This window comes from Periophthalmus magnuspinnatus, chromosome 24 (genome assembly GCF_009829125.3).
Source record: "Periophthalmus magnuspinnatus isolate fPerMag1 chromosome 24, fPerMag1.2.pri, whole genome shotgun sequence".
In the NCBI taxonomy this organism is placed as follows: domain Eukaryota; kingdom Metazoa; phylum Chordata; class Actinopteri; order Gobiiformes; family Gobiidae; genus Periophthalmus; species Periophthalmus magnuspinnatus.
Window position 1 is genome coordinate 9,270,736 of NC_047149.1, and position 22,716 is coordinate 9,293,451.

Below are 22,716 nucleotides of genomic sequence, written 5' to 3' on the forward strand. Positions count from 1 at the left end.
CTCTGACTTCCAAATGACAGGCACATCTGAGCGCTTGGAGAACTTGGCAAAAATGCTGTGTTTTTTGCTTGAAGTCTGCTTTAGTACCTACTATCATTTTCCTTTGGGCTTGTTTGCCATACTGGCTTGGTAGTACTGCTCTGTGTGATGTGAACGCGGTGCCAAGTGAGCTATTTCGCCAACTTCAGATGTGTTTATCTTTAGTTTAGTTGTGTGATGACACTACGGCGGTGATGCAAAGCTCTCCCGTACCCTAAAGGGCCTTGCATCGCGCAGTGCCACCAAACCACACTAATTAACTACGCCGTGTTTTCTAATGCAGAGTGATGGCTGCAGCTAAGGTCCGTCTCAGCCAATCACATCACGGGGCTTTCGAGGAGTTCCAGGAAGTAGGGAATTCGAATTCAGTGTCGGGTCATCTTTGCTGTTAATTGGCCTGATGAGGGTAACCATTTATAATGAGCCAACATGTCCGCGGAGCAGGTACAAGCTGGGGTTAGATGGTAGAATTGCTGTCACTAACTAATAGGGCTACAGTGACACTGGGTGCATCGATTTTTTACCCAATTTGATAATCTGATAATATATGACTTTTGTACAGAAAAGAAGTGTTTGTTATTATAATTATTAAAGGTCCTATATTATGCAAAATTGACTCTTGTGAGCTTTTAGCCATGTTAAAATGTCATTACCTCCTAAAAAACATACTTGGAGTTATGTTTTGTTTCATTCACATACATTTGAGTAACCCTTTATTGTTAGTCTGACTACATCTCCAAAGCTGAAATTGTTCTGTTCCACCTTATGATGTAATGAAGCTGTAGTTTTCAGGTTAACAGTTACCTGTTACCTTTAGTACTGTAGAGATTTCAATTTCAGGGCTGAAATTATCCAAATGATTCTAGCCAAGGTTTATGGAGTTTAAAAACACAGTGGAGCTCTTCCTGTATTACCACATGGAACAGAATGTTTTCTGTTTGAGAGAAGAACTAAATATGCAAGGTTTGTGTGTTAAACGTGTGAATGACACAAAACACATGATGAGGAAACTACATTATAACATAGATCAGAAAATAATGTAATATGGGTCCTTTTATATTTAGGGATGATTCTCTGTTAAAATTAAATGTAAATAATTTTAACTGATGTTAACTTATAAGTAAGATGCAATGCCCCGTTAGCATCAGGAGCTTCAAGTACAATATAACTGTTGTCAGATGCGAGCTGCTATTCAAATCATCTCATCTGAACCTCTCACATGTGTCACTGGTCATTTTATGATTTACATATGAATCACAGTGTCTCCTTTTATCTGTGAACTAGACTTTGCTTTAGATCTGTTCCATTTTAGTGTCCATTTACACGTTTACTCATAATTCCTGTATTTATTACTCTTTCTTAAAGTCTTTAATAGCACTAACCCGTTTGTTATCTTCCTTTTCTGCTGCTTTGATTTGTAGTCCCAATAACGGGTGAGTATAGAGCATATCAACAAATTTGCCGTTCAATAAAAGAAAAAAAAAACCTTTTGGGTCCACCACCTGCTGTCTCCATGGAGATGTCATTGCTTTGTCTTGAATGTTCAACAGTATGGCATTAAACTTATCTATATTGCTAGTGGTGTCACCTGCTAGTCTCCATAGAGATATGTTTAATGCTGTACTGTGGAACATTCCAAGAAAAGCAACAACATTCACTTGGAGATAAGCAGTTGGCAGACATCCACTGGGAAAAGTTGCGTATTTCACCTTTAAATGTGAAAAACTTCCTTTTTTCAGTGCACAAGTTTGTTTTGCTTTTGTTATGTTTTAAAGGACAAATACAAGAAGAGACTGTACAGTGAGTAACTGAATGACTACGTCTACATTGTGCTGCTCCTTTCAGATGAGAACCACACAGGCTCAGCAGCAGAGAACAGCCGGCTCCTGGATGTGCCGCGTTACCACTGCGAGGGCACCGAGTCACCCTACCAGACGGGTCAGCTGCACCCCGCCATCAGGGTGGCTGACCTGCTACAGCACATTAACCTTATGAAGACCTCGGACAGCTACGGCTTCAAAGAGGAGTATGAGGTAGGAACAGTACTATACCTCTGACTCTGTATGTGAGCGCGTGGGAGCGGGTATTCATAACATTTATTTAACATTTATTTGTTAAGATATGGGTTAATTTAGGTTAAGGTTAGAGTTTAAGTTAAGGTTTGACAAGTTTTTGATAAACTCATTCTTCAGGAAATGAGAGTACATTATGATGCAACCACAAGAGACATTGTTCAAATAGATGATCTTAGGTGGACATTTTTAAGATATAAGAGTAATATATCTCTTATATGTATGTAAGATATTTGAACTTTTTTATTTTAGGATCTTACAGTATCTCCGAGAGGGACAGGAGAAAGCATTTCAGATTGATTTAACAATATTTTTGTGACATATGCAAATTAATGTTGAACAGACATGGTGTTGTGAAGCAAGACACTTCACAATCCACCCAACCAGGATGAATGTCTAAATGTAATTATCATGGTTTAGTAGCAGTTATGTCTTTGTCAAAGTCTAGAATTACTTGCACTAATATATGCTAAAGATTTCAGTGCCTCAAAGTGCCCTTAATAAAATGTGCCATGTTCCACCTTATTAACCCTAACCGTGTTACAGCTCTGGCACTCCTTGCAGTCGTCAACTTTTATCGGCGCAGCTTTGCCTTGTAATCATAATTTTGTCATTTCCCTCTACTGTTGGTGATGCAGAGTTTCTTTGAGGGCCAGTCCGCCACCTGGGATGTGGCCAAGAAGGAGCAAAACCGCACCAAGAATCGCTACGGCAACATTATAGCCTGTAAGTGTCAATGCAAGATCTCCTAGACAGTTTTACAAATACTGGGTGTAGAGATGGAGATAATATAGATAAGATAAGTATATTAAGGTTTCATCATTAAAGGGCCGATGTTACTCTATTTTCTGACCTATGTTGTAATGTTGTTTCCTTATCAAAAACATACCTAGACCTGTGCTTTGTTTCATTTACACATGTTTAACTCACAAAGCCTGCATATTTGGGTGCTAGAAGTGCTCCACTGTGTTTTTTTATACTCCACACACTTTCTCTAAAATCATTTGGGTGATTTCAGCCCTATAATTGCCAATCTATATAAAACTAAAGGCAAAAGGTAGCTGTTAACTACCACTAGAAAACTACCACTACATGACATCAGAAGGTGGGACAGAGCATTTTGAGCTTTGGAGATATAGAGAGACTAATAATAAAGGGTTACTCTAGCATGTGTGAATGAAACAAAACATAACTCCAGGTATGTTTTTGAGGAGTTAACAAGATTATAACATGGCTTAAAGTTCACAAGAGTCAATTTTGCATACATTACAACAGACAGTCTATATAAACAATAATTAAACAAACTAATGAGAGTGATTCTCCATTGTAACATTTTTTTCTACGTATTTGAATTTTCTTGCCCTGTTAAACCCACACCATTTTTGCTGTCCTTCCAGATGACCACTCTAGGGTTATCCTCCAGCCCATAGAAGATGACCCTTCCTCCGACTACATCAACGCCAACTACATCGATGTAAGTGGAAACGCATCGAATGCTACTATTGGCTCCCAACGAAACCAGAGAAACCACACTCCCTCGCTCGTATGTCCGGCCTCTATACCTTTATTGCGTCACCTAGTCATCCATCCCACTAATCAAAGATCATGGAATGCATCAACATTTAAGTGCTGTCGGCTTGGTGTTTTTCATGTTTTTATGTTGTACAAGTGTCCATCCATCTGTCTTGGAATCATACATTCAACAGTTGTATATTCAAGTTTTCATGTTTTTTATGTTACAACAAGTTAGACCAGGGTTGTCCACTAGGGGTGTGTGTTGTCAAGTACCTCGTGATACAATACATATCCCAATACAGGGTTCACGATACTATACATATCCCAATACTCGGACCTTGATACGATGCATGGATATCCATTAAACTGTTGTTAAACATTTACTAAATCAATGTTTTGATTATGTATTAATTGATGATTAACAATACACATTGGAATTTCATGTTCACAGTGGCCTTAATACAAATCTCTGTATCGATTCACATATTGCCAAGAAGTCCGTCACGATATATTCTTGTATCAATACTTTAAGTACAGCCCTACTGTCCCCCATACTGTTATGCAACTTGCTACCCTCAAATCAGGTCTGCCTCACACCATAATGTGAACATTTTGAGGTTTTGATTGTAAAGGGATTTGCAAATTAAAAATATTGCTTCTTATACTTTTAGTCAATTCAGTAGGAAAAAACAAAATTGGTCAACAAAACAAAAATTGGTCTGAGGTTTGCATTTGGCACCCAGGCTATAGTTTGGACATGCCTGAGTTAGACTATAGACCTTCTGAATAATTTAAAATAAAAAAGTGCTTACTGATTAGATAATACATTTCAACATTTAAAGAAGGCAACTATTTGATACTACAATTTGGTGTGCATTTTATAATTTCTGCCAAGGCACTGACCATCTCTTGCAATGATTGTAGCCATGTAAATTTTTAGATCTGCAAGATAGATCCATGGGTTTAACACTTTAAACTTCTATTAATGGACAGCCAAGATTACTAAACAACAATACTAAGAATTATATTTGTTTTATTAATTGTGGCTAGGAACTCCCAATGATTTTCTTTCATGTTCCGATACAGTCTAACAAGCACATTATGTATATACTAAACATAAACTAAAATGATACACTTTCATATGGCTCATCATCATTCCATATCGTCTGGACATTTTCTTAGCACAAACCATCTGCATGTTTTCACTTTGTGCTTTTTCATATTTTCTGCTTATTTCCCTGCTTTATATATATTTTTTCATTAACCATTACTTTATGTGTTGCTTGCTTCAGAAAAACATTTCAAGCTAGAATTAGACCATTTAGTCTGGACACTTCTTGATGTTTATGCTCAAATGTAAAACTCATTCAGTAAAGTATACTTTTTACAGAAAAGTAGTCAGAAAAGTTCTGTTGCCACTATGGAGCACAACAGTGACCACCCACCCCCTTGTTCCAAAAGTAAAATTCACACAAATCTTTCCCATAGACTTTCTGGAAAAAAACAAACAAACAAAAAAACAACTAAAAGTCTGTTAGAAACAGACTTGAAAGTAATGTTACTCAAACATTTTGCAGAATATAGCTTTTTAAACTTGCTTTTTGGACTTAAAACAACCACACTATGGATAGATGAAAAGTCTATGGGAAAAAATCATGGAAAATTTCTTTTCTGAATTAGAGTAGACTCAACTGTTGAGCTCCATTATCTTACAACTTCCTCAACTGTTTATATTTACTAAATTATTCTCTAAAATAAATAAATGATATATTTTTCACAGCCCGGGCCCTCATCTATAACAATAGACACAAGAAAAACATCACAAAGTTTCCAGTCTGCTTTATCAATTTCAGTTTATTTTTGCATGTGTAGTTTAAGCTTCCATTTTATCAATACAACTTTTTTCCCTTTCTGATTGACTCTCACTGACACTGTTGTGCTTTCTTTCCTCCACTCCTCCTCCTTCTTTCTGCCTGTGCCTTGGCCTGTAGATTTGGCTGTACAGGGATGTAAGTATCACTCTTTTTACCCACTCCTTTGAACGCACCGAGGCACCACATCCTTCCCGTACACCTGTCCGTCTATCTGTCCGTCTGTCTGTCACTGTTGAGGCCTCTGCTGCATGAAATAAATATCATATTTCTTTTGGGCTGCAGCCACTACATAATACGTTACACATACATAGAGCACATACAACAATCCTATTTCAATATTGAAAACATATGAAAGGGAGCAAGTTAAAGATTTTTTTTTTGTCAAGATTTAGGAAATTACAGTATTAAAACTATAAATGTTTGACCAATCCATTTCAAGTTCAAAATCAAGTTCACTCGTCCCTGAATTTTAAGGGGCCCTTATTTTCTGATATACACTGTCTGGCCAAAAAAAAAAAAAAAAAAGTTGCCACCTGGATGTAACTAAGCAAATATGTTGGGGTTGCTGCAGTTGGTCAGGTCTAGGTTCAGCAACAGTCTGTGCTCAAAGAATGAGGTCAGCTGACACCTGAATATACTGAATGACCAGATTATTCCATCAATGTTTTTTTTTCTTCCCTAATGGCACGGGCATATTCCGAGATAACAATGCCAGGATTCATCTGGCTCAAATTGTGACAGAGTGGTTCAGGAGCATGAGACATCATTTTCACACATGGATTGTCCACCACAGAGTCCAGACCTTAACCCCATTGAGAATCTTTGGGATGTGCTGGAGAAGGCTTTGTGCAGCGTCAGACTCGACCATCATCAATGCAAGATCCTGGTGAAAAATTAATGCAACACTGGATGGAAATAAATCTTGTGACATTGCAGAAGCTTATTGAAACAATGCCACAGTGAATGTGTGGTGTAATCAAAGCTAAAGGTGGTCCAATGAAGTATTGAGTGTGTGACCTTTTTTCTGGTGGCCAGGCAGTGTATGTTATAAAGTTTCCACATCAAAAACAGTTGTTTTGTTTAGCTCACACATGTTTAACACATAAACCATGCATATTTAGGTTGAATTATTTTCTAAAATAGAAAACACTCCACCTTGTGATGAAGTGCTCCACTGTGTTTTTAAACACCATACACCTTCACTAGAATCATTTGGATTTCAGCCCTGGAATTGCCAATGTCTACCGAACTGAACGTAAAAGGTAGCTGTTAAGTTGAAAACTACCACTACATGTCATCACAAGGTGGAGCAGAGTATTTTGAGAGATGTAGACAGACTAATAAACCAGGATTACTCAAACATGTGCGAATGAAACAAAGCTCAACTCCAGGTATGTTTTTGAGGAGGTAATAACATTATAACATGGCTTAAAGCTCACAAGAATACATCTTTTTGCAATATAGGACTTTTACATGTAGTATTTAGATTTTGTATAATTTTGACACACGGCCTTTATGTATATACACACTACGTAACAACACCATGACTCCACCTCTTGAGCTCTTTCTTTGCACATATATGTAAATATAGTAGCTAATAGCCGACAGCAATTCATCAGCACTGGTACCGCGGCCTGCTTAATCAGTGAGCTCCAGCGCCATCGGTGCTCTGAGGAGTTGTCAGACAGTCAACAACCTGCTTGTCTCCATGGAGATGTCATTGCTTTGCCTGTAATGTTCCACAGTATAGCATATGATCTATCTCAATGTTGACACCATTAGGTCAAGTTAATACAATGCTGTGGCACATTCCAGGCAAGGTAATGAGATCTCCTTGGTGATGGACACCCCACCAGAAAAGTTGTTTTCTTAATTTTTTACTGAAATATTACATGTCACAAAAATATCCCATATTTTGATATAGACTGCTTCATTCTTCTTTGTATTGTGTTTTTAGGGTTATCAGCGACCAAGCCACTATATTGCCACTCAGGGTAAGAGAACAAAATGTATATATGTATTCAAATAATAACTTGACTCACTGATGCATTTTTTATACAGGTCCAGTTCATGAGACAGTTTATGACTTTTGGAGGATGGTGTGGCAGGAACAGTCCGCCTGCATCGTGATGGTAACCAATCTGGTGGAGGTTGGCAGGGTATGAGTTTTAGTTTTTTGTTTTCTATAAAAGAAAAATATAATATTTTATCCTGTATGCTTATGTATGCTTTTGTTATGTACAGGTTAAGTGCTACAAGTACTGGCCAGATGATGCAGAGGTCTATGGAGATTTCAAAGTGACGTTTGTGGAAGTCGAACCTCTTGCTGAATATGTTGTTCGTACATTTACTCTGGAGAGGGTAAGAGTAGTAGAGTAGGAAAAATACTCAAACTTCAAATCCATATGCATATTTATTTGATCTGCCTGGTTTTGTATACAATGTTATGTTAAATGTATCCTTTGATTTTTTTTTTTTAGCGTGGTTTCAACGAAGTGCGTGAAGTCAAGCAGTTCCACTTCACTGGCTGGCCTGATCATGGTGTCCCATACCACGCCACGGGACTACTTTCCTTCATCCGCAGAGTCAAGATGTCCAATCCTCCGTCTGCTGGGCCTATTGTTGTTCACTGCAGGTATGAGACACTTCTTACATATAAAGTACTGTGAACAAGTTTTTGATCACCTTATTTAAGTTAATTTTATAACATTTTCCAGTGCTGGGGCCGGACGCACAGGTTGTTTCATCGTGATCGACATAATGCTGGACATGGCGGAGCGAGAAGGAGTGGTGGACATCTATAACTGTGTCAAAGCCCTACGCTCACGGAGGATCAACATGGTACAGACTGAGGTGACTGCATTACCCATCCTCCATCTTCACCCACATTAAAAGTGTATAGAGTTTAAAAGAAGAAACGCACTGGTGATGTCAGTGTCACTTCACCCATAGCATGGTGTGGGTGCTGGCAGTGTCATCAGAAATGTGGAAAACCTACTGTAGTTTGTGTGTTTTAGCACCAGAGGGCAGTATTGCTCATGGACAAAAAATGCATGAAGCAATCAAATGGACAGAAATTATCTGTAGATGCATAGTATGGCTACATTAGTTACATAGTAGACATTTTTAATTCTTTGAACTTCTTTTAAATAGCTTTTATTTTATATAAATTGTATTTATTCATTTACCCTTTCAATCTTCAACAGAGCGACAAGTTGACTATTTAGGTAGCAAATATATTATTTACTTCAAATGCATAGAATAGATATAACCTGTTTGTTTTGCACTGTTAATTAGGTTGGTTTAATTGTGTTGTAATAATTATAGTTTTTATTTAATTTATTTGTATCTTTTTTAGCATTCATAACTCAGGCTCTCTGATATGTACTAAAATCACGGGACTGTATGTGAATGTTTGATCCCAGTCATGACTCCATCTCACCCTCCATCCTTCACTCACGATGTTTGTGTGTTGTCACGATCACGCCTGTGTAGAGAAACAGAGAAACACCTAAAGCAGTTCTTTTTTTAAAGATTCAGTATACTCTTTTTATATTTTTCCTTATGATACAATCGAGTATGTTTGACTGTGTGTTCAGGAGCAGTACATTTTCATCCACGATGCCATACTAGAGGCCTGTCTGTGTGGAGAAACTGCCATCCCTGTGTGCGAGTTCAAAGCAGCCTTCTATGAGCTGATCCGCATCGACTCCCAAACCAACTCCTCACATTTGAAAGATGAGTTTCAGGTAAGACTTTTATTTACTTCTCATTAAAGTCAATTTGACAGATTAATATATTTTGTAAATGTTCCTTGGTTTGGTGAGATAGTGCCAAGGTAAATATTCAGTATAGTTTTACATCAGTTATATGGCAGTTTGTGAAGAAATTTAGAAAATAAAAAGTTAGAAAATGCAGGAAGAATTCTAAAACGAAATACCATCATAACTATTGTGTAATTTAGACAAGTTTTGCCCCTTTTCATCATTGTGGTTGCTAGGTAACCTACCTCTGTGTACGTCATCTCTGCTGTCTATGTCCAACCAGGAAGTAAAACGATAAACTTCACCAAAATTACAAAAGTACTAAAAAAATATTTACAGTCTTTTAGTAGAATCTATGTACTGCAGCTTGTTACAAATCACCATCTAGTTACAAATCATTGTATTATGTTATATTACATTACTACATTACATCATGCTAACAAAACTTTGATCTTGCAGACCTTAAACTCGGTGACTCCACAACCACAGCCTGAAGACTGCAGCATCGCTTTGTTGCCTAGAAACCAAGACAAAAACCGGTTTATGGATGGCCTTCCTCCAGACCGATGCCTGCCTTTCCTGATTACTATAGACGGAGAGAGCAGCAACTACATCAATGCCGCTCTGATGGATGTAAGTCATACTCAGCTACAGCGCAGAGCTTATTTTCAGTACATTCACAAAAACATGTGGCGAGTGGAGACACTAAAGAGGAACATGCCTTCTTACAAAAGCATGCTGCTATTAACATGTCTTAAAATATATTATGGTATAAAGTAAAAGAGAGTACATATTCAGATGGTACAAACAACATGCACTCACACTCCACACAGACTCCCCTCCCTGTTTGTGTGATGCTGTGTTTGTGGTTCAAGCAGAAGGCTAGAGACAAATCCAGCTTCTGAAAAGACCGCTAGCTTCTCTGGCCACCAAACGTGTCTTATTGTTTTTACGCTGGCAACATGAGGCACTCGTGTGTTGCCTGTTTATCATTGACTCAAAAATTACAGAAAAGGTAAGGCGTCAGTGTGAGGGGGGCAGGGCCTAGATCTTTCTTATGGTCTTATTAACTAATGTAATGCATGTTGTAAAACATTTTCAATCTCCAAGATGAGAATGTAAGGGGTTTTTTTCCCGTTTGAGCAGTATCTTTCTAAGACTTAGTTAAACTCACTTTTGGCCTCTCTCTAAACAAGCTGTCAGAAGAGTTCCAGGTAATGGGATTTCACATCAAATTTCCAATACTGGATTTGTTTCATGGCTTCGGTGTTTTATGCTTCCAGGTTCATTTGTACAAATGTCCTCCCCTCTGTACTGTAGACCTCAGCTATGACCCAATGACTCCACTAGCTCCACTCCCATCTGGCTGCCCCTGCTCATTTAGAGACCAGCGTTCTGTTCAGCTCCCATCACAGTCACCTGAGCATAAAGCTGAGCGCCCCATGCCAACTGACCCTGTGTCTGTGGTGTAGAGCTTCACAGTATGAGGAACACACCCAAATCACGAACTTGTGCTATGTTTATGGTCTACAATTACAATATACAAAATATACTGTGCAGCTCTACACATGTTCATATGCCCAGTGTATCTGTGGTGACGCATGTTCCTAAAGGCTCACTGCATGATCGTGTACTGCCTCCTGTCCCACCATGCTGTTAATGTATGTGTGAGAATGGGAAATACAAGAAAGGAATGACAAACTGACAGAAATCACAATTTGCTTTCTCTGCCAGGAAAAATTGATCTTTTTTTAAATTTTTTTAACAGAGCTACAGACAACCCGCAGCCTTCATCGTTACCCAGCATCCTTTGCCCAACACTGTCAAAGACTTCTGGCGCCTGGTGTATGACTATGGATGCACCAGTCTTGTGATGTTGAATGAGATTGACTTGGCCCAGGTAAAAATACCATTAACACACTTTCTTAAAATACTTCTCACCTTGTACTAACTGAAGTATTTGTCCACAGGGCTGTCCTCAGTACTGGCCAGAAGAGGGCATGCTCCGTTATGGCCCTGTCCAGGTAGAATGTATGTCCTGCTCCATGGACTGTGATGTTATTAGTCGGCTCTTTAGAGTTTGCAATCTCACCAGGGTGAGTACAGCTATTTTTAAAGTCAACCTTTGAAAAACTGGCAAGATGCTGACAGTTCATTATGTTCCATTTTATATTTTTGCATTCTTAGCCTCAGGAAGGTTATCTGATGGTTCGTCAGTTCCAGTATCTGGGGTGGGCGGGGCACAGAGAAGTCCCCGCCTCCAAGCGCTCTTTCCTCAAATTGATTCTGCAAGTGGACCAGTGGCAGCGCGAGGGAGAGGAGGGAGAGGGGAGGACCATAGTACACTGCCTGTGAGTCCAGTTTAACGGGTTTTTGATCACTTTTTTGAATTTTTTTTTTTTTTTTTTTTTTTTATTTGTCTTGGGCAAATAGACATCTTTTCTCTTGCATAGCCTAGGCAGCCACAATCGATGTCAATCAACACATGATACAAGAGACAAGGAAAAATAAACAAAAACAGACAGCAAAACACACACACACAAAAAAGAGTATCTCCGATTGCCCAAAAAGGAGTGGGAAGAAGAAAACTTATTTAATCCCACCCCCTCTGCTATTATTTCTTAATTTTAGCATACTTTACTTCCTTTTCATGATTGTATTACATGATTACATTGGGGACTATGAGTTAAACTCATGCAACTTATGTGTTACATCATATTGGATAAGGTGCCAACAATGGTAAGGAAAGTTATTAATACCAACAATGGTAACGGACAGTAAATACCAACAATGGTAATGAACAGCAATACAGCAATAGTAATGGACAATAAATACGACAATAGTAATGGACAGCAAAATACAACAATGGTAATGGACAACAATACCAACAATGGTAAATTTGTGTACATATTTTATACTGTTGAGAGAGAACCTAACCAGGGGTCACAAGACAGTAAGCTCTACAACAGGGGTCTCAACAGGGGGCCGATTGCGGCCCTGGGGCCCCGAGTTTGCGGTACCCACCTTAATATGAAAGTTTAATGTTTATGCGGCCCTTACATATAAGTTTGATATGTAAGGCACTTTACAGTGTTGTATGCGGAGCTGAACGAACCTACCAATCACAGTGGGGTATACTATTCTGGGGGCGGGACATCGGGCTTGATGCAGAAAAACATTTCTCAGTGAGTGAAAGTTACAGCAGCGTTGTCATGTTGTGTTTTCTTCCGTGTGTGACTGGTGCCTCGTTTCTATTGGGCACACGCGGACATTCGTCCCAGCGCACTGCGCTCACAGCACTTGAAAAAAGTTTTTTTTTAAGTTGCTGCTGTTACGACCCAAAGGAATCAAACATTTATATCAAACATTTATGAAAGGACACAGGAAACAAGGATAAGGGTTCAAACAGGTGTTTATTTTTATAGTGCTTCAGTGTCGGTCAAAAATGAAAAGACAGGTAAAAAAAAAAAAAAAAAGTACAAAACCCCATGCCCAACCAAAAAAAAAAAAAGGAAAGGGACTATGATGAGCCGGCCAATGTAAAATAAGGACGATGCACTGGACAGGCCAACCCTTTACAGAGCTGCAGGAGCTGCCAGCGCACCGCTGTCCCTACCCTGCCAAAAAACACAACCCATAAACTTTCCCTACAGAAAATAACGAAAATAAGATGTCCGAACCCATCAGGCCAAACAAAAGGCTATACAACCCAGCATGGAGGCATCAGCAGGGAGCCGTGTCCCAATTCGCCACATGCACAGTTCAAAGTGCCGTTCAAAGGACCTGGCCAAGGAAGGGGACTCCTCCTGTGCTGAAATGGGACAGGGAGCGAACTTCAACCTCTGTCTGTGCGCTTACGTAACGTATCTTACGTGACGTTGCTGAAATAATTTGTTTTTATTTTTTAAGTATTCATTATTTAATAGAAGAGTCAAGGTGTCGTCGTCGCAGCCGTTTATTTCTGTTTAACTTGAATGAAGTAAGGAATTAATCTTTCCCTTTGAATATCAATAGGCAAATATAAGGGTCGAGGTGATTTTTTCCCAATTGTAGCTTCTACATAACAAAATATACCTTGTTAAAATGTAATAACAGAGACAGAAGTAACAGTATCATTTTTACATTCATAGTCTATAAACCAGAGAACACAGATTAGTCCGGATATAGCAGTGCGCGAAGTGTGCTCGGCCGATCTCCATGGAAACACATGACACATTTTTGGCTGCATTTGTCGGGTACATGAAATGGGACAGCACTTGTCACGCTGGAAGTTATGTAAGCCCTTTTTTAACAGCATTTCCTGTGGAAAACCTAATGCGGCCCCGCCTCACCCAAACTCTGCTTCCAGCGGCCCCCAGGTAAATTGAGTTTGAGACCCCTGCTCTATAAGAACTGCATCATACCAAGTTGCCAATTTCTGGTGTTGGTCAATTTCAAATTCACTCACATTGCATTTTTTATATTAAATTATATAATATTTTATAATATAATTTAATATAATATAGCCATATTTTATATGGCTATTAATCCCTATTTATTAGGGGTGGAGTTGACTAAAGAAATTCCTGATCGACTAAAGGCCTGTCCTCTCTAAAACTATTAGGATCTCTATGTATCTGACCAAAATTGCACTCACAAAGACTATGCCTGCACAGAAGTTCATGCAAAAATTACAGTTGATGCAGGAAAAAAAAGGAAACAATGTATTTATATTAAAACAGATTAAACTTGAGCTTAACCTTTTTACATGTAAATATCAGAAAATACCAAATCTTCAGCTCACTCACCCACTAACGTCTTTCTGATGATGTCCCATGTAAACCCTTATAATCTAAATAAAATGATTTGTTTTGGTTGATTCAGACACCATGGACCGATTAATCAACTAAACAACTAAAGGCTTACAGCCCTAGTATTTATGGACTAAAGAGTATGATCACTCATATAATCAGATCTTGCATAAAAATGGAAAAGAACAACCTATTTGTCTAGTACCGGTAACATTGCAATGCATTTCTTTCCCCTGCTGTATGCTTCAATATAACCCTATACTATAAGTAATATGTGTAACAGGATTCTATATGATAAAAGGATCATCATCACAGTGACTCATAAGTCAGTCACCATGGTTCTGTGTTTACCATGGTCTCTTTGCAGAAATGGCGGTGGGCGGAGTGGAGTTTTCTGTGCCTGCAGCATCGTGTGTGAAATGGCCAAGAGACAGAGTGTGGTCGATGTGTTCCATGCAGTCAAGACCTTGAGAAACAGCAAGCCCAACATGGTGGACACTCCGGTCAGTTCAGCACAGAAAATCACACAATATTTACATACCTTTTTACTTTGTATCTAGAAGAAAGTCAATAGTTACTCATTACTGTTGGTTTAGTTGTGTAATTTGTAAATATCTGTGGACTAGTTGGTACGTGCACAAGATGAAATTTATGTACAAAATATAGGCTCTTGAAAATAGCTGAGAAAATCTCTGTTATGTTAAAGGTTAAAGGTGCACTGCGTAATTTTTCTCATAGGTGGTTGGCCACCTGCTTGTCTCCATGAAGATGCTATTGGGTTGGAATGGTCGACAACATTAAATGTATGAAGCAATTATGTAAATGCAGGTGTTTATATTGTTCAAGTACCTTGAACTTTATCGACTCACCACAGTCTTTGCCTGCTTGTCTCCGTGGTGATATAAAAAATTAAGCCATACTGTGGAAAATTCAAGGCAAAGCAATAACATCTTTATATAGGTGGCCAACCTTCCATTAGAAAAGTTGCACAGTGCTTTTTTAAACAAGCAAAGATTTTTTTGTATTTATTTTCTATATGACTATAAGTTAAAAAAAATAAAATAAAATCAATATTCATATAAAGGAGTTGAAATGACTTAACAGTTGGACTGAAATTTAGGATACAAACAGTTTAATTTACCCCGTGGATAAATATAAATGCATATACGGGTAAATGGATCTATTTCGTTTTTTGTCTTAACACTTTTAAATGTATGTGCATTCACAGGAGCAGTATCGCTTCTGCTACGATCTGGCACTTGAGTTCATCGAGTCCTCTTCATAAAACCAGATGAGACAGGAGAGAGAGCAGAACATCTTTACACCATGTTTCAGTTTGGTGCCAGCTCCCCTGGTCAGCAGCCATTCTGTAGCCTAAAGAGCAGAACTTTTGCACCTCTACAAATGGCCCATTCATTTAAAGGGAAATGCTTGGACATGGACCAAAAAGCATGCCAGAGAAGGGAGAAGAGGATATACTTATTATTGTACAGCTGTTTCCAGTGCCAGGGGGTCCATTCAAGATGTTTAATGCCTCTTTTTTCCACGACTGTAGACTTTGAGTTGCAATACCCAGTTTGGACAGTAGATGTCTCACTTGGCCACGAGGAGCATCTTGACTGCAAGTTAGATTCCCACATCATGAGAGTTGGGCTTTGCTTTTTGTTGGTATTTGCAGCTTGTTTGTTTCAAGTACAATCTTATATAACTTTGTCATCCATTGTGCAACTTTTATTTTTATATCATTTCATTGAATATATCAATTATTACACAGGTCAATCGCCATTCTAATCCATTTGATTGGTTTTATACAGTCATGTACTGTGAAGAAGTTTACATTATACTATTGGCCATTTGTTTTATTTTCTGAATCCATGAAGTGATTAAATGTAGAACAAGTATTTACAAACTGTATATTTTAAAAGAGACATCACAGCCTTTTGACCTGCAGATTAAAATGATAGCCTATGTTTTTATTTGAATAGCATCAATTAACAGTCTACTGGTTAGAGCATTTTGAATTATGTATACCATATGTGATATTTGCTTAATCATGTTTATTTTAGGGCTGGGCCCAATGCACTTTCAATTCTTCCAATTCAAAAATGGTAATTTTAAACCGGTAGTAAATCTATATTAAAGAGATAAGGTCTGTTTACTTTTTGACTGAAATTATGGGAAGCTAGGTGTGTTTTTTCCATTTCTGTTTTGAACTGAATTGGAAGTGTCCCAAGCCTGTTGTTTTGCGCACTGGTGGCCAACACTTTTCTCTTTTTGTTGAAATTTCATTTTGTAGCTGATGTTTATTCATATGCCAAAGACTTTGTGTAAATATGTCTATACAGTTAAAGCACATTGTTTGTATTTATTGTTTACCTGCATTGCTTTTAAGAACAATCTTTTTTCATGTCATGTCTACTCTTACTAGCATCGGTGCCCCATTGGTCCAGAACAGTGTACTAAAAGGCAACACCAGCTATGTTTGAGAAAAGAGCCTTGCCATCAAAGCTGTATATTAAAGCATTAGACATAGATTTTCAGTATTTAGGTGGACTTCAGTAGTATTGTCTTGTTTTCCCTTATTGAATCAATGTGATGTTATTGTGGTTTTCTTTGTATAAAATGCCATTGCTGTTTGTGGTGAGTAGTTGCCTCAGACAGTCTCAATCAGTGCATTTCTGTGCACGTATTTTGGATCAAAGCACCTGCCCCTCGTAATGCTGGGGAAAGCTTTTGATCGTCATTTCCTGCTTAGCATTTCCCCAGATGTGCTTAGTGGGTGAAGCTAGCAGGACTGTGAAACCAACCAGTTTATTGTGCCTAATCATTTGTTGATGCAAGCATTTGAACTGCTTTGCTACCAGGGTGCCGCTTGAGAGTGTTCTTGTCCACCATCACCATTTGAATAGAATTTTGTTAGGTATGTTTTTCTTCACCAGAACCAGTCCACATCTTTAGTGCACAAGCTTACATGACACAGTATGTGCTTCTGTTGTGAACAAAAATGTTTGAATAAAAAAAAAATATTGTAAATATAATACAATAATAAGATGGGCCTGCGGTCATCTGTTAAAAGGGATATTAATGTAAATAGACTATCATTAAAGGCTCTATTGGAACGATAGGGCTAATGGTTGGCAGATCATCAGTTCTGCTATAGATACAAAGGTCAAAGATTGTACGCCAGGAATATTCAAAAAGTTATTGTTTAGACAGATTCTTTATTTTGCTGACTTTTTTGTTCTCCAGATTTCCAGTCTGACCCTAAGACTGTCAGATACCCATGACTACACACTTACAAAGACTTACTACTGAGTTGCATTGAGCCCTAATCAAGTCGACAGCATGCAAAGAGCAGTGAATGAACATGTTAGGATCCCCACTGACTGTACCATCGCCAAACCTGAAGCCTCAAAAAGTCACTAATGAAGGTGTCTGATTGAGAGCCCAGAAATGATCTATAAAAACCTCATATTATATGTAATGTTTGGCTTCTTTGCTGTAATAAAGACCACTTCTTTAACTACAACTGTGCGTGCTTCTTGTGACTAGAACATGTCGGTCTATTGGAGAAATAAGTCATGGAGTAGACTACTAATGCACAGTCCTAGTTATCAGAGGTTTAGCATCACATAGCTGGCATGTGAGTAAGTTCTTATACAAATTGTTCTTTTACAAATCTTTATACACATTGTTCTTAGTTTTCAAACACCATACTTAAGTAGTAATATATTTAGTGGTGCTTTTACGTGAGTGAAAGTTTGGCCACTCTTCCCAAGTTCCCTCTATAAATCTTTTCACTTTTTTTTAAACATTAAATTTTGTCTGTTTGCGGAAGCATATTGTATTGCTGATGAGATGAAGGTGATTCGGTTTTGCACAAATATCACTCCGCACCGTTTAAGGTAGCTCAAAATGGTTAGCTCAAAATGGTTAGTTCATGCTTCAGAATAGCTGTGTAGTAGCAAGTAATAAGTAAATAATTGCTTTGAGAGGCGAACGTAATTTTGTAAGATATTCATATTTAGCGTTAACATTAATTTCGATAAGCGAACTTTAATGCAAGCATTTTAGTTGAGCTTGCTAGCTAGCTATGATTTCGCTTATGCTTACGTTTACACTTAGCTAGAGACAGGCGAATTCTTCTAAAATAGGAAATTACCATAGTTGTATGAAAAAGAAAAGATTACAGGTAAGGAGAAATTGAACCTAAAGTAGCACAGCATTCAGTAAACGTGTTTCTTTTAATGAAAGTTCATGTTCAACTTCTTTCCCTTTGAAGTACCCGTAAGAAGTCCAGTGTCCGCGCCCCACACCCAGGGATGTACCTCCATGTCCACACCACCCCGGGTGAGTGCATGTAAGTTGAAGCGAGCTAAAACTAACTAAAAGCGAGCACGTCTCCTGCGCTCTATCTGTTTCTGCCTGCGCCTGCTTGTTTTTTTTTTTCTACAACGTCACATATGTAATTAAAACGAGACTTGAACAGACGATCACAGGTCACAGAGAGGTTGAGAGTGCATCTCTCCTTCACTGTGGCTCTAAGGACAGGGGATGTTCTGCTTGGTTTTTGTTGATGAATTTGTTGATTAAAAAACAACTAATAATACACACTCTTAGAAACCCAATTTTTTATCTTGAAAAAAGTTTAATTTGCATAATTATTTACACTGTATGGGATATATCGCAGAAGAGGCAAATTTAACAAACCACACGGAAAAGCAGTAAATTAAACAAATGTCTGAATGTGTCAAAACAATCTCTTAATCTTGCATTTAGAAAAGAAAGTTTACAATTCTGTTAAAATCTGAAAATGAAATTATCTTAAATTAAAGGTACTCAAACAGATTTGTAGATGCTGTATTATTGAACAGCCATAAAACACTAAATAATACATTCAGTTCACTATCCTGCATGCTATCTGAAGGTCTTTTAAAATAATGTTGACAAAAATTGACATTGGTCAACAGCGGAAAATAGTTTAATTTAAATTAGGCATATATTATATATTTATATATGTATATTTCTGTACAAATACTGAATATTTGGCATTATATTTATCCTCTTTATTTATATCTAACATTTCAAAATATTTTAAGCTAACCACAAACCTTATTAGGCTATCAAATATTTTTAAATCACTTCCAAAACCAGTAAGAGGCCCTTTGTAATCTCTACCCACAGCCACAACACAAGACAGTGCTTCACCAAAAAGCAAACAGACTGTGAATGCTCTCTCCTCTCACAAACCAGTCCAACCAATGATGATATCACAGGAGAAACGATGGGACTGATCAAATGTCAGCAGCACCCAAATATGTATCAAGTTTCTGCTTATATTTGCAACAAGTAAACAAACTCATGAATGCCATGGTGTCATTTGTTGCTTGATCACTTATAATAGTTTCTCAGATCCATTGCAGCTTTTTATGTAAAACGACACAATTTTTATATATATTTTTCTTTTACTACAACCCAATAAACGGTGGACTGCAAGTCATATTGTTTTTATATGATTAATGGTGTATGTCTTTAAGGAGCTGCCATCCATCGATACTTTCTGGCAGCATTCATCCATTATACAAGTTTGTTTAGGTCTGAGCCAAAGCATAATCAAGAGTTTGATTTAACTTTTTGCCGGGAAAGCATTGTTTTTATAATAAGGTCAATATGGTGGTCAAAATCTCTCTCCTGTAGCCCATTGATGATTTATAAGAAAAGAGAGCAAGCAATAGAAAGACATCTTTGCAGTGCAACTGTTTTGGAACAATCCCATCTGGCATTCAGCCTCTGTATGAGTGCTAGTTGTGTGGTGTTTTTGTCTCATGTTTTTGGTGTGTTGCTGATTGTCTGTAGAAAACAAAAACAGAGCTTACTACGAAGAATGAACTAGATTGATTGAGCACCCAAACAGATTTCACTGAGGTTTCCATGTTACAATGCAATATTTTGTGGTTTCATGTGTGTGTATAGTAATGCAAGTGATGGCCTAACTTATTTTTTTTTTTGGAGTGTGTGATGTGTAGCTGTGAAATGAGAGTGACACATTTTCTCCAGTGTGCTTTCACTACTCTTAGAATGAATGAGATCTGCACCTGGGGCTTGCAGCCCTTTGAGTTCTGCTGCATAGTGCACAGGCTGTGTAATGTATTCCTATATGTTTACTAAAGCATTTAACTATCTGTGAGGTAATCAGCTGTGAATAAGTGAGTGAGTCTCTCTTTCTCTCTATCTCCCTGTCTCTCTCTCATATATGTGCATGTGTGTGTATGTATATGTGTGTGTGTGTATAGATATATATATATATATATATACACACACACACATACATATATATATATTTTAGATGAAGTACTATTGCACTATTTAGCTGGTTGGGATATCAGGCAGATGATGGTGGAGGGGAATGACACCTAGTTCATTCAAAGCCAAGATTTTTTCTATTTACTATACCAGATTTTGCAAACTCTCTTTAAAATCCCACAATATGCTTAATTCAGCCTTTTAAAGTAATGTTGATACTTTTTAATTGGCATTTCATGTTTCACACCTTTTGCAGCATCTGTTTTCAGTTCAAGAACACACCCCCACCATCTACTATGACAACAGTGACCACAAGAGCTTCAGAATTGAAATATTACAAATTAGTCCAATGAAGGTGTATGCAATTTTTTTCATGTGGAACCTCCTAGCTTAAAGTGCTTTTGCTTGTTCAGAAAGAAACTACCTCTCCAAACTGGACTACAGGTTTAGATTAAAAACTCAAAAAGTTAATTTAATATAGTGTAGGATCTTAAAAATAAGTCTTAACCATTTTATGACATTGTGTAGAAGTTGATCTCCTAAAATTGAACTGTTTTGTGCTGTGTTGAAGCAGCAATCTGTCCCAGACCCATATCCAGCCCTTATTTTACTATATTACTTTAATGATAAACTTGCACACAGCACCAGCCAAAGCACACATCTATATAAACTCCTTTATGAATGACACTGTAAGGCACCTGAGGATTGGTCATGTATATAGTTGCCATTCTTATAAGCCCCTCAAATCATTTTGGCTATTGTGACATTAAAAAGTATATACATTACAATGATAAACAATGATACATTGCACATGAGAGTGGTGACTGAGCTGTCCATTCTACTAGTAGTGACCCAAAACCAGTTTAGTAAGAAGCAACAGAGCCAGGTGTGGATAGGCTAGCAGAATTAGCCACATAACCTGTAGATGTTGCCAACAGTTTAAATAATGAGTTGCAGATAAAAAGCTGCATGTTTAGGTAGTTTTGAAGAAAAGCTCCACTTAGTGCTAATGGTGATGGAGTCACAGTATGCAGTCTGGGAAGTAGAGTTATACATTTGCATTACTTGTGTTAGGAGGAAGAACAGTTACCATGTGTAGCCCAAGACACACTTCATGTGTGAGTCATTCTGATCACTTTTGAAATGAATTATAAAGAGCAGGGATGTTAAACTTGCAGTATCTGTCCACAAAATGTAACATGAAATAAACTGATCCATTTTTTTGGGTCTTGGTTAACAGTACACAACTGAACATTTCCACTCCAGGGAGTTGTGTGCTAGGGTTAGGGTTTACAAATATACCACACTTGTTATGGTGAAATGAAATGTCAAAATGAGCTTGTATCTCCTTTGTAACCTTCTCTCTTTTTACAGGTATGAGGGCAAAAGCATTGCAAAGATGGTCTTTTCTAAAGTCACATTTTACCACAGGTCTCAGGAGGACTGTGGGCACCATAAGGAATAAATCTCTATTAAAAAGTCCTTGAGTGTGTGTGCGTGCACATAGGACAGGGTAAAGGACAACAGTTTAGAGTAAAAAGCAGCACCATTTACTATAGTAACTGTATTCTGTTAAAGTGTCTGTTGCACCTGTTGTCATTTCCAGACCACACATAAACAGATCAGAATAATGCTCAACGAGAACTAAAGGTTGGCATTATAAATGTCCTGCGCAGACCAGGACTAAATCACTAACTCAAGCACAACTGTTCGTCTCTGTGCAGTATGTGCTGTTGGGTGATCACTTTTCAAATAAATAAGCTGGAACTGTGAGAAGGCTGATCAATGTCTTAAATAAATGAAATATAATATTGTTGAAACAGAACCTTTTTTTGAAAGAGTACAAATTTGTATGAATTATCCATAACATTCCTTGCAATTTAACTGCAACAATATCACATGAGCATCATCAACTACATTTCCCTTGGAAATACAAACATGAATATAATAAGGTGCTAATTGCATTATTCAATGAAGTCACCTTGTTGGAGTAGAGGAACATTGTCTATTGATAATTCATATTTGTTCTGCATTGGAAATGTATCCAGCAATTGACACACCTCTGCAAAACGGAGCCCAAGAAGAATGCAACATGCACATGAGAATGAGTCAATGTCCGTATGAGATGGATGAAAGAAGCAACAGTACTCTCAGCTGCACTATTAAGAAGAAGGACCCTGACAGACAACCAGTGGGCACAAAACTGCCAAAACCATTTAAATCCTGACATGAACAAATCCTAAGGTATCAAGAGCATGCTCTTTAGACTTTTGGCTAGTGAGACCATTATATCATATGTCCCACAAGGGGCCATATGATTTGGTCACTCTGTGTCCCCACTTGTCATTTTATTATTTTC

General features: G+C 37.8%; 1 protein-coding gene across 2 annotated transcripts in view; it reads left to right on the top strand.

The window, feature by feature from the left end:
* The window catches only part of ptprk (protein tyrosine phosphatase receptor type K), a 116,161-nt gene extending 98,580 nt beyond the window's left edge, over window positions 1-17,581 (top strand). The window contains exons 23-37 of one of the 2 annotated variants that reach the window (XM_055232127.1): window positions 1,885-2,072; window positions 2,750-2,837; window positions 3,509-3,585; window positions 7,458-7,494; window positions 7,562-7,659; window positions 7,745-7,861; window positions 7,981-8,135; window positions 8,218-8,353; window positions 9,100-9,249; window positions 9,724-9,897; window positions 11,033-11,164; window positions 11,235-11,360; window positions 11,452-11,615; window positions 14,422-14,557; window positions 15,283-17,581. In XM_055232127.1, coding sequence (XP_055088102.1) covers window positions 1,885-2,072; window positions 2,750-2,837; window positions 3,509-3,585; window positions 7,458-7,494; window positions 7,562-7,659; window positions 7,745-7,861; window positions 7,981-8,135; window positions 8,218-8,353; window positions 9,100-9,249; window positions 9,724-9,897; window positions 11,033-11,164; window positions 11,235-11,360; window positions 11,452-11,615; window positions 14,422-14,557; window positions 15,283-15,339 — 1,835 coding nt within the window. In that variant the 3' untranslated portion in view covers window positions 15,340-17,581. The remainder of the gene's footprint in view (window positions 1-1,884; window positions 2,073-2,749; window positions 2,838-3,508; window positions 3,586-7,457; window positions 7,495-7,561; window positions 7,660-7,744; window positions 7,862-7,980; window positions 8,136-8,217; window positions 8,354-9,099; window positions 9,250-9,723; window positions 9,898-11,032; window positions 11,165-11,234; window positions 11,361-11,451; window positions 11,616-14,421; window positions 14,558-15,282) is intronic. The other variant, XM_055232128.1, reaches the window with a different exon arrangement.
* Window positions 17,582-22,716: the final 5,135 nt, after the last annotated feature.